This window comes from Tursiops truncatus, chromosome 18 (genome assembly GCF_011762595.2).
Source record: "Tursiops truncatus isolate mTurTru1 chromosome 18, mTurTru1.mat.Y, whole genome shotgun sequence".
In the NCBI taxonomy this organism is placed as follows: domain Eukaryota; kingdom Metazoa; phylum Chordata; class Mammalia; order Artiodactyla; family Delphinidae; genus Tursiops; species Tursiops truncatus.
This window is the reverse complement of record NC_047051.1, coordinates 2732949-2749651: the sequence shown is the minus strand read 5'-3', so window position 1 is coordinate 2749651 and position 16703 is coordinate 2732949. Positions and strand designations below refer to the sequence as shown.

The window sequence follows — 16703 nt, the reverse complement described above, 5'->3', positions numbered from 1 at the left end:
CTGAGAAGATGCTACCGAAAAGATGACCGTCAGGGGAAGAGCCTGGTGTTGCCTGGGGCGCTCGGGATGGGCAAGGGTTGCCAAGTGCCACTGTAAGCAGAAGGACGGAGGACGGACCAGGCGGTTGGGGAGCAGGGCTGACGGGGGTTGGAGGGGGAGTGGGTACAGAACCGGCAGAGGCCATCCTCAGGGGCAGCGAAACAGGACTCGAGCAAGTCATTCATCCGCTCCAAGGATGGACTTCCTCCTTTGTAAGGAGGGGGTGATGTTAATCCCTAGTGTTAACCATCCCGGTTACTAAAAGCAGCAAAGAACTGGCAGGGGCTGGGTTACTCTTCCAGGGCGGGGCCCCAGGTCCCCTCGGCAGAGAAGGGAAGGGGGCGTGGGCCAGAACAGGGGCTGGAGGCCCTTTGGCCACTTTCAGCAAAGCTTTCACTGGCCCCCAATAACATTAATTGGTAACAATGTCAATGATTTATCTAGTGCTTACTGTGTACTAGGCGCTCTGCTAGGCGCTCGACGTGAGCTATGTTCTTAATCCTTCTGACAATTCTGTAGGCTGGTATTATTATTAGATGATATTTTTATAGGTGAGAAGAATCAATGTCAGAGAAATTAAGTAACTGGCCGAAAGCTGTTGACCATATTTGGGAACGAGGGCACTGAATTTCCCTAATTGGTCAAACTGTAGCACAGAGGACAGGCTTTCCACACCGGTGTCCGGTGGGGGGCTGGGCCTTTGGGCAGCAGAAAATCCTGATCTGAGTGAGGCCTCGGCCGCAGAGGGCAGGCGTCACACCAGGAATAAACCTGCCCACCTTATGCCTGACCTTGGCATTTTTCTGGAGGCAATATGCAATTTATTTATTTTCTTTCTGCCTCCATTTTCCTGTCTGTCAAACGGGTGTCAACTATTTTCCTCTTTCACAAAAATACAGTCAAGCTGGGTGAGCACTTTGAAAACACCCTGGAAGACCTGGAAGAGTAGAAGTCACTCTGTAATTGCTGCCTGCCTCACACCTTCATGCTTGCTTAGAAAGGATGTGATTTTAAACTAATCATATAACTGAACTACGAAACACCATTCAAATGTCTACTCGTTTCTAACCTTCCCACGTCTAAGCATCTATTTACAGAATGAGCAAACACCGTGACACTAAAGCACTGGGCTCAGGTGACAACACGTTTGGTGAAGCACGAGGAAGCACGTTTGGCGGGGACTCCCTCTCACGCTCCAGCAGCCCACGCCTGGGTTCCCCCTTGTAAAAACCGAGTCCTGGGTCTCTGGGCACTGCCCAGCTCAGCCTGGCATCCCCCGTGGACCCCTCCTCTCCCTGACGCCCCATCCTCTTCCCCGGCGAGAGGGCAGAGGAGTCAAGACCCGGTTCCGTCAGAACAGGAGCAGAGAGGTATCGGGGGCCCAGTGTCTGTCCTTCCATCAGATTTGCACAAGCTCAAGACGCTGGGGAATAATATTCACAGCTCTCAGTGTCTTCTGAGATTACAGGCCACTGCTTTCTAAACACGTAACAGATCACTGAGATACACTTCACATACCACGCAATCTACCCCTTTAAAGTATTCAAGTAAATGGTCTCTAGTGCACTCAGGGGGCTGTGTCAACATCAGCTCAGTCACTTTTAGAACATTTTCATCGGGAAGAAAAGAAACTCTGTACCCTTTGGCAATCACTCCCCCTTCTTCTCAACCCTTCCCAACCACCAGCCCTAGACAACCACTAATTTACTTTGTGTTCTTTAGATCTGCCCATTCTGGACGTTTCACACCAATGGACTCCTACAATACGTGTTCTTTTGTGATTGGCTTCTTTCTCTTAGCATAATGTTTTCTAGGTTTCTCCATGTTGTCATATGTAGCAGTAATTCATTCCTTTTTACCGCTGAATAATATTCCATTGCTAGATACACTCCATTTTGTTTATCCATTCCTCAGCTGATGAACATTTGGGTCATTTCTACTTTCTGGCTCTCATGTATAAGGCTGCTATGGACATCTGTGGACAAGTTTTCGTGTGGACATGTTTTCAGTTCCCTTGGTTACACGCTCAGGAGCAGAAGTGCTGGGTCGCATGGTAACTCTACGTGCAGCTTTCTGAGGAAACGCCGTACTGTTTTCCGAAGTGGCTGCACAATTTTACGTTCCCAGTTTCTCCACATCCTCACCAACACCTGTTACTGCCTGTCTTTTGGTTATAACCATCCTGGTGGGTGTGAAGTATGTGGGTCTTTTTTTTTCTTTTTTTGCGTTTGCTGATGACTAATTGACGTTGTGTATCTTTTCATGAGCTCACTGATCATTTGTGTCTCTTCTTTGGAGAAATGTCTATTCAAATCCTTTGCCCGTATTTTAATTGGGTTATTTGTCTTTTTGTTATTGAGTTGTAAGAGTTCTTTATATGTGCTAGATAAGATAGTCCCTTATCACATATATGAGTTACGAATAGTTCCTTTAATTCTGAGGGTTGTTGTTTCAATTTCTTGATGGTATCCTGTGAAGCACAAAAGGCTTTAATTTTGATGAAGTCAAATATAGCTATTTTTTCTTTGGTCACTTGTGCTGCTGGTGTAAGACCACTACTTTCTGCATCTGTTTGGGTTCTGAGTCTTCGCATAAGGACTTGCTTGACCCATGAGGCTATTCCCTGTCCTGTTTCTGGCCTTCAGGCCCAGAGCTTTATCTGCCCTCTGGCTTCACTAAAAGCCCCAGAGCGGGCACGCAGCATCTGTCAAATCCCTGCTCCCGTGGGCACGAGCCGGCGGAGTGCAGTCAGCGTCCTCCGTCTGCACTGACGTGGAGCGTGGATTCTGGTGGCAGAGTCCAAGCCACACTGCGCACTCCTGTGCCATCTCGCCTGAATAACCTTAATGATAGGCTCACTTTCTTCGTTTTTAAAACACTGTGAACGTCACAGACAGTAATTCACGTAAACTGCTTAGCCACTACGTAATACAGTTTGCTGCTCCCATCATGCTGCCGGCCCTGGTTGCTTTACTTCTGCAATAAAGCCTGGGTTCCAGGAAAGCTCCGGGAATCCTCATCTCTCCTCTGGCTCCACTAGATACTAATTAGGTCCTCCTGATGCTCACTTTGTCCCCTCCCCTCCTTACTTCCTGCAGCAATGCCTCGTCCCTAACAGACCACCACACTGGCCCCACCGAGTCCCGGGCTTCATCAGGACTCTGGCTTCCAACTGCCTGTTTTATCTGGCATGTCCGGCCAACCGTTACCTAGAAGCACTTAAAATGTTAAAGTTCCTCCTCCTGGGCTTTGTCTCCCCACCTGGCCCAGGTGTGGTCCCCTTGCTGTCCACGGCCTGGGTTCCTTTTCAACGTGCCCATTTCAGGTCTCCACCGGTACAGCTGCCCACCCCCCACTGCTTGCACTGCCTCTCCCTCTTCTCCGCTCTCCCTCCTCCTGTGGCTGCCTCGGCCTCTTGGCAGTTTCTGAGATAGGCCAGGCCGTGTCCACCCCAGGGTCTGTGTCCAGAGACAGCTCACCTTTCCAGCATCGCCCATCCTGATGACCCACCTTGATCCTGCAACCTGCATCCCCTGCACCCCCCAGGGGGCACGCCCAACGCCCTGAGCTGCTTGCGATTTTCTTTTTTTCCATAGCAATCATATCTTCCACCTTTTTGTACAACTTATCATTTACTGTGTAGGTATTTGTCAAATCTTATTAGGATGTCAGCTGCCTGTGGGTGGGGATCTCTGTCTCCCTCCCCAAAGTGATGCCTTACAAAATACGACTGGATGGCGGTATTTGCATTTCTCCGATCATGTTGAGGATGGACATCTTTGTATGGTCACAGGCCACACACGTGCCTCTTTTGTGAACTGTCTAGTTTTTTCTTTCGTCCCTTTGTCCATGTTTTCTGTTTTATCGATCTGCAGGAGCTCTGAGGATTTTCGGGACATGGAGCCTCGGTCACCACGCTTATCCACTGCCTGTCGCCGTGCAGGGCACACAGGAGGCCCAGAGAATAGAAGAGCCACGAACCTCGGCAAGTGTGTTCAGGTTAACATCATTGGGCATCTGCACTTGGAAGGGAACCAGAGAAAAGCCTGTTCAGACTAACTGACTCATTACGCGGGAAGGACGGGCCACATACCCGGGCAGGCAGTCCCCACAGATGGCGTCGCGGGTGGCAGAGCAGTTGGCCTTCTGGAGGCGGCTCAGCAGGGCGCAGTCCAGGCACGGCTTGCACTTCTGAAAGCCCCAGTCCTCCTTGAACCTGTGCGGCCAGCACCTCACACACTGGGCATCCTCCCCGTAGCCAAAGCCACATTCCTGCGGGGATGAACAGGCAAGAGACAGCTATTCAGACCCCGCGAGCGTGACAAAGGGGGACGAGGAGACGGCGGAGAACTGGGCTGGTGACTACCCAGCGCCCGCCTCTCTGGACACAAAGGCCGCTCTTTCAGCGAGTTCCAATGTGTCTCCCCCTGCTAATAATCTCTCTTACGACCTAAGTATACTTACTCATCCACTTTATTCCAGGAGCATGAGCATTTGAATAAGAAAGGCTCTCCCTCTCCCCCGCCTCCCCCGCTGCTGCGGCATTACCGCCAGCTGAGGGCAGAATTACGGTACTTTCTTCAACTCAGCTGGTCATCTGAGTGCTCAGAAGCTAGAGTCGGGGAAATATGTAGACACCTAGTCGCTTATCAAGGCAGAAAGTAAGTGCTGTGATAAGTAACAGAACACAAGGACAGCTGCGTACGAAACGTCAGAAGCTTACAATACCCTTAGAGAAACTTGGAATGGTTAGCTGTTTATTACTGTCTGAGAGAGGGAAGATGCTTACACAACGCTTATAAGAACACTAAATCCTTGTTTGGATCAAACCCTGTGATACTAAAGGTCTCAAGCATCTCTAGATTTGGCCATCAGAACCCAGAACTGCTTTCCAAGGATGGGCTTCACAGACGGCTCTTTGACCTGCATATGAGTTCCAGCACTAAGTCAATCACAGCGTGTCATATGATGCCGTTATAAATGCAGTCACAAAAAGAACGCCATAGACGAGCGTTCATGATAGTTTAAAAAATAAGTTACAAAACAGAATGAGAAATAGGATCCCATTTCTTACAACAACGTTAACAGTAAGTGCTAACATTTATCAGGGGCTTCCCCTATGCCAGGATCTCATTAATTCCTCCACCCCCACAATGAGGAAAGCGCTTCCCATGCTCCTATTTCCTGGATGGGAGTATGGGGTTTCCCAGAAGGCATGCACCTTAACCAAAGAGACACTGCTAATGTCAGAACCAGGATCTGAACCTACACGTTTTTTAAATTAATTAATTTATTTATTATATAGCGCTTTACAATTTTCAAAAGTTTCACACACATGATTTCATATAATCCCATAATAATGCTTTTTAAAAAATCCTCTATCCCTATATTGCCCCTCTCCCTCCCTCTCCCCACTGGTAACCACTAGTTTATTCTCTTTTATCTGTGAGTCTGCTTCTTTTTTGTTTTACTCACTAGTTTGTTGTATTTTTTAGATTCCACATATAAGTGATATCATACAGTATTTGTCTTTCTCTGTCTGACTTACTTCACTTAGCACAGTGCCCTCCAAGTTCTTCCATGTTGCCACAAATGGCAAAATTTCTTTCCTGTTTATGGCTGAGTAATATTCCATTGCATATACGTATCACATCTCCTTTATCCATTCATCTGTGGATGGGCACTTAGGTTGCTTCCATACCTTGGCTATTGTAAATAGTGCTGCTATGAACACTGAGTGCATGTATCTTTTCAAATTAGTGTTTTTGTTTTTTTCAGATGTATACCTAGGAGCGGAATTGCTGAGTCATATGGTACGAACCTACGTGGTTTAATTCCAGAGCCAGACTTCATACCACTACACTCTGGGACTTTCAGGCACTTTATGTGACATATACACAGGAAGATGTCTGAAAGATTACATATCAAATGTTAACATGGTTATCTGCACTATGTGATGGTTTCTATAGAACGCTGGCCATTAAAAAGAAAATCAGACAGCAGCTCTCGAGCTGCAAACAGAGCCCCACGTGGAGGGCATGCTGGGAGCCCACACACAGCCAGAGGGGCAGCGGGGGGGGGGGGGGCGGGCAGGGCTCCCAATCACACCTCAGCTTCCTCATTGGGAACCACGGAAGCCAGAACACAGATCCAGAGAGGTCAGAATTCTCGCTTCTCCATAAAATTTATATATTTAACTTCTTCATCCATATTTTTATACAAAGTCAACTAAGCAGTACTTATTGGCTGAAAATTAAATCAAAACCAACACACACACACACACACAAAGATACAAATGAACTTATTTACGAAACAGAAATAGACTCACAGACAAATGTATGGTTACCAAAGGGGAAGGGTGGGTGGAGGGAGGGATAAATTAGGAGGTTAGGGTTAACATATACACACTACTATATATAAAATACGTAATCAATAAAGACCTACTGTATAGCACAGGGAACTCTAGTCAATATCTTGTAATAACCTGTAAGGGAAAAGAATCTGAAAGAGTATATATACATACATATATATATATATATACATATATATGTATGTGTATATATACATAAACTGAATCACTTTGCTGTACACCTGAAGCTAACACGACATTGTAAATCAACTATACTTCAATTAAAAAACAAAAACACAAAGAATAGTATTCCCTGTACGCAGTAAGCCACTCAATAAAGGATATTAGCAACGATACTTCAATCCAGACCTCACTAATGAACTCACTCACATTTGGGAGGGGCTATCCCTTCCTTTCCCCCTTCAATTCCTCTGCCAGTCTTTCAAATGTGTGTCTTGAACAAGCACAGCAAAGAGCAGGGGAGAAAAACAAAGCAGAAGGTCAGCACCTTCCTAACCCTGAGGGCTCCAGCTAGACAATGTTCTGAACCAAAGGCACAGACAGAAGCAGTGGGGAAAAGTTTTAAATACTAATTCACAAATTAGAATTTCTTTAGAACTGTTAACAGGGATTATCTTTTTTTTGGGGGGGGGTAGTGGAATTATGAGGTGTTTTCAGTTTTTATACTTCTGTAATGATTTGATTTTCGTGCAGGAAGCATCTCTAGTAATCAGGAAGACAATACAGACACACACTGAGAAAGAATTTCTTAGGATGTGTACTTGGTCTTGGCGGGAAGGAGACCACTGCTATTTTGGGGGGCTGTGCACAGCAGTGGGATCTGCACCAGGACAGTGTTAGCTGCTGAGAGAGCCCCAGGCATCCGAAGGCTTTCTTTAGGCACAGAAGGGAGCCTCCCACCCCGAGTCCCAGGATCAAAGCGTGTGCACATGACATCCGGGGCAGGACTTCCTCACTCAGGCTGGGCATATCCCTCAAAGTTCCTGCGGCAGCGATTTCAACATCACGCTTTGATCCAGGCAGCTGGGACTGTAAGGGTCTCATATACAGGTTAACACACAACAGAGAAGGAAAGAAAAAGGGAGGGAGAGGAAGATAGGAAAACAAAGGGAAAGAGGTAGGCGTCTATGAACTGGTAGCAAACGTCAGAAATGTTGCTCTTCAAGCCAGGCTGATACAGGGGGAAAGTGTATATTTTCCTGCATTGGAGCAAAAGACACATCGGCCACTTGCCAGCTAAGTTATCTTGGGAACTCTCTGACCCTCAGACTCTTCATCTGTGAGATGGGATAACAATGCAGGCCCTACAGGGTTACTCTGAGGAATAAAAGGGAAAACATATGAAGCCTCTAAACTCTAAATCAAGCACAGGTGTCCGTAAACAAATGATACCCATGGCCATTACTGTTTTGGATTCTCTACAGCCCAACAGACCGATTTTCTTGATTCCAGTATAACAAAGCTTCACTGGGGAATAAAGGGATCTGCAGACCCCAATTTTTTCTAGGCTACTTCAAACATCACTTTCCATCTAAAACATTTTTATTGAATAAAAATTTTTCTAAATCGAATCCCAAGTACCTCCTTTTTTTAAAAATATTTTTTTTTTTTTGCGGTACGCGGGCCTCTCACTGTCGTGGCCTCTCCCGTTGCAGAGCACAGGCTCCGGACGCGCAGGCTCAGCGGCCATGGCTCACGGGCCCAGCCGCTCGGCGGCATGTGGGATCCTCCCGGACCGGGGCACGAACCCGTGTCCCCTGCATCGGCAGGCGGACTCTCAACCACTGCGCCACCAGGGAAGCCCCCAAGTACCTCCTTTTGAAAATGGGTACATAAGACAGAATTTAACCTTTCCTGGTTGAATCCACTACTGCGTTGCGCCGTCATACAAAGAACTAGGCAGTCCTGGGCCTGCGGGGCCGCTCTGCTGCTCTAGCGCCCCTGCCGCGTGGTCAGCGGGCCTCCCTCCCTCCTGCCGAGCCCCGCTGTCTATAGCCACTCACTTCCCCTCTCCAGTCCTGAGAAACTAGAGCAATGACCTGACTAGAAATGAACGTGAAAGAATATACACAGGTGTACTGACAGTTCCATCTCTTTTGAGAAAACATATACTTCAGTGTTGGGAAATCTTTGTGCTTCTGTTTTGATTCCTGGCCGTGTCTAGAGTTTATATTGTACATAAGCACCGCTTTGACCGATGAGTTTTTGCCATGTATCGTTGTGTGTGATTTACATGTCATTAGAGTTTATAGAATGAGGATTTCATGAAACTTTTTTTTTTTTTGGTTCACTCTGCACTGGACCAAATCACGTACAGAAAGAAAACAAAGCCAGGCTCCAAGGGCATCACAGCTTTTGCCTTTATTACCTGGATACCGGCTTACTATTTCTGCCTGCAGCTTATATGCTCTGGGGGCAGCTGCAGCAATTCTCTTTGGGGTAGATTCAGGTGAGGGGTTGAGATAAGGCTTTGTACCATCACCATCACAAAAGAGTACCAGAATGTACAGAGCAGGTACCATGAGCCATACTTGTACAGAGATCGATTATTTGGGGGAATTTTATTCAAAATATATTTTCTCTCAGAAACAGACTCACAGACACAGAGAACAGACTTGTGGTTGCCAAGCGGGACGGGGGGTGGGGGGTGGGGGAGGGATGGAGTGGGAGTTAGGGATTAGCAGATGCAAACTAGTATGTGTAGGATGGATAAACAACAAGGTCCTACTGTATAGGGAACTACGTTCAATATCTTATGATAAACCATATGGAAAAGAATATGAAAAAGAACGTATGTATGTATAGCTGAGTCACTTTGCTGTGCAGCAGAAATTAACACAACATTGTAAATCAACTACACTTCAATAAAATTTTAAAAATATATACTTTCTCTAAAGTATTTGCCATTTAAAAAAAGATTATTAGAAACACAGCCTAATATTATTTTTAAACTTTTAAGAATAATATCATCATTTTCAGTTCATGAGAGTCTAAGAAGTGTATGAAGTGCTCATTCCACATGTTAAATTAACTAGACATCTTGAATTAACTAGAAATTCAGAGCAGTTATTTCCAAAGAATTACTGTATAGCATCCATGGCAGCAACCACATTTAGAGCTGATTTGTCACATTTCTAAAGCACCATAAACGTAGAGACGTCATCATTATTTGAAATCCAGGCTATAAAGTAAAAAGCATATTAAAATTAAATTACCCCCCATATAAATGTCTACCTTGATGTTTTTATTTCATTCACTAAAACAAGGTGGTTAAAATGCCTTGAAATCTTCCATATTAAGTTCAATAAACAACTACCAAGAGAAACGGAAGGAGGCGAAACAACGGAGAGAGAGAGACAAAGACAGAGTGACAGAGACAGAGAGAGAGACGGGGGGGGGGTCACCAGCCCCTGTCCCATGGTAACCCGTCTTTCCATCCTCCGTCCCTAACTTCCCACTCCGCCACTGTGCCAGGTCTGGGGAAACCTCCCAGACACATCCTCCTCGTGTGTGGGCAACTATTCTGCATCTCCTTTTCATTCACCCCGCTCGGCGCACTGTGGGGAGCGATGGCATCAGCCCCTGAGCGCGGGTTCCTCCGCAGGGATGCAGGTTGGTACCCCACGGGAGCTGCTCTTACTCATCACTGCACCCAGGTGCTGGGGCACAGAGGGTACCCTTCGAGCGCGGCCAACTGAGCTGGCAAGCATCACGTGATCTAATTGGGCATCTCATGAAAATACCAACAGTATTAGATCTTTTAGTTTTTCCCATGTGACCTTGGGGCACAAGGGGGAGAGCTCCCAGGCACAGTGCTTCCTTTGGGGACAGAAGCAGAGGTGTGGACAGGTCCATGGTGACAGGAGGAAGGGGCAGGCTGCCCACACTGGCTCTGCTCAGTCTTTCCTTTGACAGACTCTCTGCTTGACCAAAGTCTGCAGGTGTCTCTGAGCCACTTTTTCGACTGCACCCTGTTCTTAGGTCTGGTCTTGAAGAACCCGGTTGTCCGAGGATCCTGTCCCGTTGGTTTAGCCAGAATCCCCCACCCTCAGTACCTGCTTATTCTCCATATCTGACCTCCCAAGCCACCCACCCTACCCCCCGCCCCAGGTGAGGCCTGGTCCCCCGTCTGCCTGCAGCAAGAATCCTGGCGTCTACACAGCCAGGATCCCCCTTCCGCCGCCGTTTCCTCTTGGTGAGCGTCCACCCTGCCCCCCGCTCTGCTCCGGGACTATAACCCCCACGTGTCCACGTTGCATGTGGAGCTGAATGCGGTTCTGGAGCGAGGTCTCTCTTCTCCTGTTGCAAAAGCTCCTGAATAGAATTTGTTTTTCCTGCTGTAACCTCTGTCCTGTTCTGGTTTTCTTTGACATTTTCCACGTTGTACTGAGTTCGCCCTCTCACCAGTTAGTAGAAGGACTCTGTGTGTGTGTGTGTGTGTGTGTGTGTGTGTGTGTGTGTGTGTGTGTTTGGTGTGGGAGGCTAAGGGAGAGGCAGGAGAAGGGGGAGGGAAGAGTGAGTCAGTCACTGGCCTGGGCTCCAGGATTAGCTACGTGTTTTATTTTTATGGAGGACGGTCTGCCATTAACATCCATGCTAGAAACGCGTTGAGGCTTCAGAACAATACGGCAGTTCTTTATTTTTGAAATTATGACCTGGTGCCTGAAAGCTTAAGGAAATACCTAGGACTGCCCTGAATCACCGGGAAGGCCTTTTTATTAACAAACTTTGAGGTGGGAAAATACACACATGGCTAGAAAAGAATGCATGGCCATAGGGTTCCTACTTACTTCCCCAAAGCATAAACTAAGTGACTAACCCTTGGCATCTGACATCGCCCCCTACCCCGCCTTCCCCAAAGCCCACATCCCTGAAGCCGTCAAGGGTTCTCTGCGTGACCACGCTTGAGTCGGCCTCCTGAACCTTCTCCCGGCCCATCTGCGCATGGCCTCGTGAAATCTAGTTCCAGCAAGAGCCCTGCGGGGTCAGTTTAACCAGGGCCCTCCCCCTCAGGGTCCTCAGCCTCCCACCCCCCGGGTGACATCCGGCCGTCCCACCCTGTGTTCAGCGAGAACCCATCGGGTAGGCTTCGGTCAGAAATTCTCCGCCTCTCGTGTCTCCTGGTAGCAATTCCCACCACGGACTCGACCCCTCCTCCTCGGCTACGAATTCCCACTCATCCAGGCTGTATTCGGAGATCAGCCCCTTCCCTCCCGCTGTAGAATCCCCATGCCTACTGCAAAGGTTCTGAACGACGCCTGCCCTGCCCACTTCAGCAGGTGCCACTGAGTATCTCTTCTTTCACCGCAGCTACGCCAGTGCGTGATGAAGGGCTAATGCTGGGTAAACAGACGGACGAACAAATATTGTGTGAAGCAGTATTTGCTCAAGTTTATTATTAGTAGCAGTATCAGTATTAGTACAACTACTATTATTTTATCCCAGGGAGCAAAAGCCTGTAAGGGCCACAGCAACATCTCCTAGCTGGTAAGGCCAAGCCTTCCCCCTGGGCGGGCGGAGGTGTGAGCAGCTTCCTGATCTTGGCTCCAAAGCAAGAGAGGGCTGGGCCCAGCTGGGCTTCTTCCAGCCGAGCTGGGGGCAGCCGTGGCTCTGTCACTCTGCCCAATATTTTTAAGCCACATTTGGTGGCTTTCCAGTAGCAAAATGACTGAAAGTAAACAGTGCTCATATCCCCTTCCTTCTTCTCTCCCTCTGCAAATCCAGAACTGAACAAAAAACACCACTGGATCCCACCTACACGCTGGGGGAGCAGGCCCGCCTCCCGACAGGGGAGATCCTCACAGACCATGAATTATCCAGGAAACACATCCAGGGGCCTCCGGTCAAAAGCACTATTTATTTGTACAGCCAATAAGTATTAACTTGGGTTCTTTGAATTTTGAAAGCTCAAACTGGATGGAGAAGAAGTTATTTATAAAGAAAATCTAGGGCACACAAATGGAAACGACAAACTAGATTCAGGTGCGGCTGGTGTGCAGCAATCAGCTTTCTAATTTCCTTTAAGAAAACAACACCAAAGACATAGCCCCCCAACTTTTGGTTTGTGAAAACCCACAGTTGAGTTTTCTAACGAAAAATTACAAGCTAGAGCTTGTTAATACCTGCCAAACACCACTGGGCTTGATTAGGTATAATTAGACACAAATACAGTGAGCGGCACTGTAATTAAATGGCAGAAATGAATCTTTTTTATGCTTGACAATTACATTAATCTTTGTGTGATTTTCTTCCTAAGGATGTAAACAGTTTTCCACAGAGGAGATGTCTTTAGAAATAGGGAGCCCCGCTGCACCCGCGGGGAGGGAAGGGTGCAGTTGTTTACAAGAATTAACTTTTTTCACATTAACTAAAGTCATCCCAATAATTGCTTAGCAAAGCTTACTTTGAAAACCGTTCCAGAGACTTGAAGTCTGTTTCCAGAGGCTCATGCAAAAACTAGTTTCCTGATTTATTGCCGGGAGGTGATCGTGTTAAAAGCACACTGTTGGCATCAATGCTCGGTGCGGAGGAGGGGCCGTGGGCGGGCAAACTCTAGACGGTGAGAATTCAAGTCTAATGTGGTCACTTCGGGAAAACAAAAATCATCTCCCGCTCACTCTCACGAGCCCCCAGGACGCCACCGAACGCTCACGCACACGGTCGTGGTCAAAACGCCCAGCGTAGCTTGCTTACAGAGCCATGGAAATCATACTCGGTATTTTTTGCCTCGGAAACAGGAAAAAGACATTATTCATTATCTTTATCATAAACTTGCAAAGACTAAAAATTAAACCCTGCAGTGGGGGAGAGAGTAAATAGGGCTCAAGGGGATAAAGTCCTCCACACAGATTCTAAATGGCTCGGTGACCCGTCACATATTTTCCCAAAGATTCAGGAAAACGACTTCCTAAGCTGAGTTACTAAAAAAGAGCCGAAACGACAGAGATGGTGCTTGGGGCTCTGTGGGAGGGACCTGGGAACCGAAAGGGCTGCTGAGATGCTACCGCTCTGCGTGGCCCCAGGGCAGCGCTGGTGGGCGGAGCCAGCGGAGTGGGAGGGACAGGTGGGGACCTGGACAAGCGCACTGCCCGGAGGAGGAGGGCGGGGAGAAGGCTGCTGGGAGCAGCTCCTGCATCGCACACGCTGGGATATTTGTCTGTGTTTTCAAAGTTGGTCCGAAGCCACTGCTTCTGGAGGGAAGTCGATCATTCTAGAACAACACTGTCCAATATGACAACCATAACCTCACATGGGGAAACTTAAATTTCATTACTTAAAATGAAATAAAATAAGCAACCCAGCTCCTCGGTGACACCAGCCACAGTTCACGTGTTCGATAACCACAGTGGCTCGTAGCACCCGTGTTGAACAGCACAGGTAGAGACCATGTGCATCAGCACAGAAAGTCCTTCCAGGTGCACTGTCCTTGGGCATTATCAAGGCGGGAGGCAGACGGTGACCCCAAGAGCCCCCCCTCCCCCCGACACTGTCACTTACTTACAGTGATGGTGGACACACCGACTAACCTCTAAACAGGGGTAGTTATATATCTCCCCACTTAATCTGTAAACAGACTAATCTGTAAACAGGGGTAGTTATATATACTCCCCACTTAATCTGTAAACAGACTAATCTGTAAACAGGGGTAGTTATATATACTCCCCACTTAAGACGTATGCTGTAAGAATTCCTTATGTCATACAAAGATCACAGAGAACCTGGCTCACTATAATACATGTTGGCCAATGTTAGCTATTTTCATTGCATGGTATATATCACAGACTCACAATTAAAGACATTTTGAGAGAGGGTCCATATTTTTTAGGTTAAGACACACCCTGTAGATGAACACACGCAACGTATCCAGGGTGAAAGGTGAAAATGAGTACTCGTTTAAAAAGCGGCCAAAGATGAGAAGGGCACTGCTCCCAACAAGCATCAGGGGTCTTATTGAACCTGGAGCTGCTGCGTAGACTCCTTACGCTCTCACAACTGAAAGGAAGGAAAAAGCGGTCGGGGAGCGCTGACCACACACCACAGGTGAGCAGAGCACATGCTGCCCCTGGAAAGCTCTTCCGGCACCTTCCAACAAGCCCAACTGCATGTCCCAATGTAGAGACCTAACCGTGGGAGAGTGAGCCATACCTCGTGAAAAGGCAGGACTGAATGCCTTCCAAAGAAAATAATAATTAGGAGTAATAAAACGACAGATGGAAATTTTAACTACACCTGCTTACCCAAAGTATTTGCAAGCTTGAGTTTTAAGGTATAGATATACGTTTGTAATTCGAAGAACCTCATGACCCGGAATTTATTTTGGATAGACATGATAGTAGAAACATGGACAGAAGTTTTCAATTATGCTTAGTACAGCAGAATAAGTTACATAATAATGTTAGAATAAAGATGATTAAAAACTCTATGTTTGGTGAAAATGCTCTTTTAAAAATTCTTAATATAAAGAAAACTTTAGTTGTGGATATCAATAATTTGATCCAGCTTCCCTACTTTTTCATAACTAATTATAAAATATTTGCTATTTATTGTGCTTTCAAAATTTCAAACACCACTGGTAGCCAAAATGGTACACCTCAGTTAAAAAAGTAAAGACTCCTGTACTCATCTGCTTCATTACAAATTAACAGGTAACCCCCCTAATGATATAGTTAGTATTCCAAGCAACAAGCAAATAGACTATTTATAAATGTAGTTATCTAACAATTTAACAAAAACTTAGTCTCAGTGAAAAGAATAAATTTTGCCTTGATTTGCAAAGCTTGGAAGTGACAATTAACCAGTTGAACATACTTGTTGATTTAAGTGATTTATCTGATTTTAATATACTCAGAACTTACTCTTCTTTCCTTTGAAAGATGTATGTTCTTGCTAAAAATTTAATAAAGGCAGCCTGGAAGGAAGAAATTGCAAATTCATGAGTGGACAGTTTAGAAACTTCCAGCTCCAAAGTAATTGTTTATAAAAAAACTCACATCCTTTGCCTTGATTAATTAACTAGAAAATAAAAATGTATTTTTACTTCCATAGGTGTATTTGACTCCTTTGCCTTTCTTATGTTTTACATTTTAGACCCTGAGCGAGGCTCACTTGCTAATTTTATTTACTAAGAGCTAAAACCAAGCTAAAAGACTTGGCAAAACATTATTTGCAACACACAATCACACATTCGTTAACTTTTATATTACTAGATTTAACTGTCACCTTTTTTTCCAAAACCCATCCGAGGCTGACAGATTCGTCCACTCCTTGAGCAAAGATTCGCTAAGTGTCTGTTACAAGGAGCTGGGCGGTCTGTTTAGACAGTGAGGGTGAAAGCTGAGGGGTTGCCTGCCTGCAGGGTGGACACCTCAGGACAGGCAGGAACACGCTCTACATTTGTAAGTTTGTGCTTCTGAGTGGGTCCTGAGAATCTAATATTTCAGTGGCGTCGTTACCTTTACTTTTACTCTTTCTCACTCAATGTTTTGTCCTGGTCTTTTTTTGATGAGGAAAATGATCATAAATATTAATAACTAAAATAAGTACACACAGGCAGGGTATTCAGATTGTTTCCTTTTGGTTGCCCCAATAAAGTTGGACAGCTACTGCAATACTCGGGGAAAATTACTACCTAATGAAAAATACTTCTTATGGATATCTGTGGGAAGTTATGAAATACAGAAACTGTTATCAGATAATCTCAGAGGATGGATTTAAAAAAAAATACTGCGAGCTGACAGAACCTCCATCTTCATTCTCTAGATAAAGGATGAAGGTTAGGGAGCAATTCCTTAGAAATGATTCACTCATCTCTTCGAATCTGTGATTCGTTCATATTTTCACAGAGGTTTGACAAAAGAACTCTGAGGGGTAGAAACATCCCTGTTTTCCTTGCGGGCACAATCGCATTCTTAACTACTTTGTTGACAGATCCTAGATATGCAGCCCTCCTGTTATAAAGGACCTTTTTACATCCAACAGAGCAAAACCTATGGCTGAAAACTCATGTTACTACAATCCACAGGGATTTAAAAAACATCGGCCAGGGGGCTTCAGCAACTAGACACCGCAGAGTTCAAAATTCAGCCAGTTCCTTCCAAGCGGACGGCACAAGAAGCTGAAAGCCGACATATTAAACACAACACCCAGAGAGGCCATCCACCAGGAATCGCTTGTGGAATGCATAATTCTTTGTTTCCTGCTGTTTGCAGACCATCGATCAAAAATCTATGAATGACAAGACTCAAATTCAGAGAACAGCAGACTGTAGGGGAAAGGACTTCTCTTTGAAAAGTCA

The 16703-nt window shown here is 46.1% G+C and overlaps 1 protein-coding gene across 9 annotated transcripts in view; it reads right to left on the bottom strand.

The window, feature by feature from the left end:
• Window positions 1–16703, bottom strand: part of TNFRSF19 (TNF receptor superfamily member 19) — a 117606-nt gene that overhangs the window by 50931 nt on the left and 49972 nt on the right. For 8 of the 9 annotated variants that reach the window (XM_073794955.1, XM_073794954.1, XM_073794957.1 and 5 more), the window contains one exon: window positions 4133–4311. The exons of the other annotated variant lie outside the window; for it this stretch is intronic. In XM_073794955.1, the coding sequence (XP_073651056.1) occupies window positions 4133–4311 (179 nt within the window). The remainder of the gene's footprint in view (window positions 1–4132; window positions 4312–16703) is intronic. 9 annotated transcript variants of the gene reach the window in all.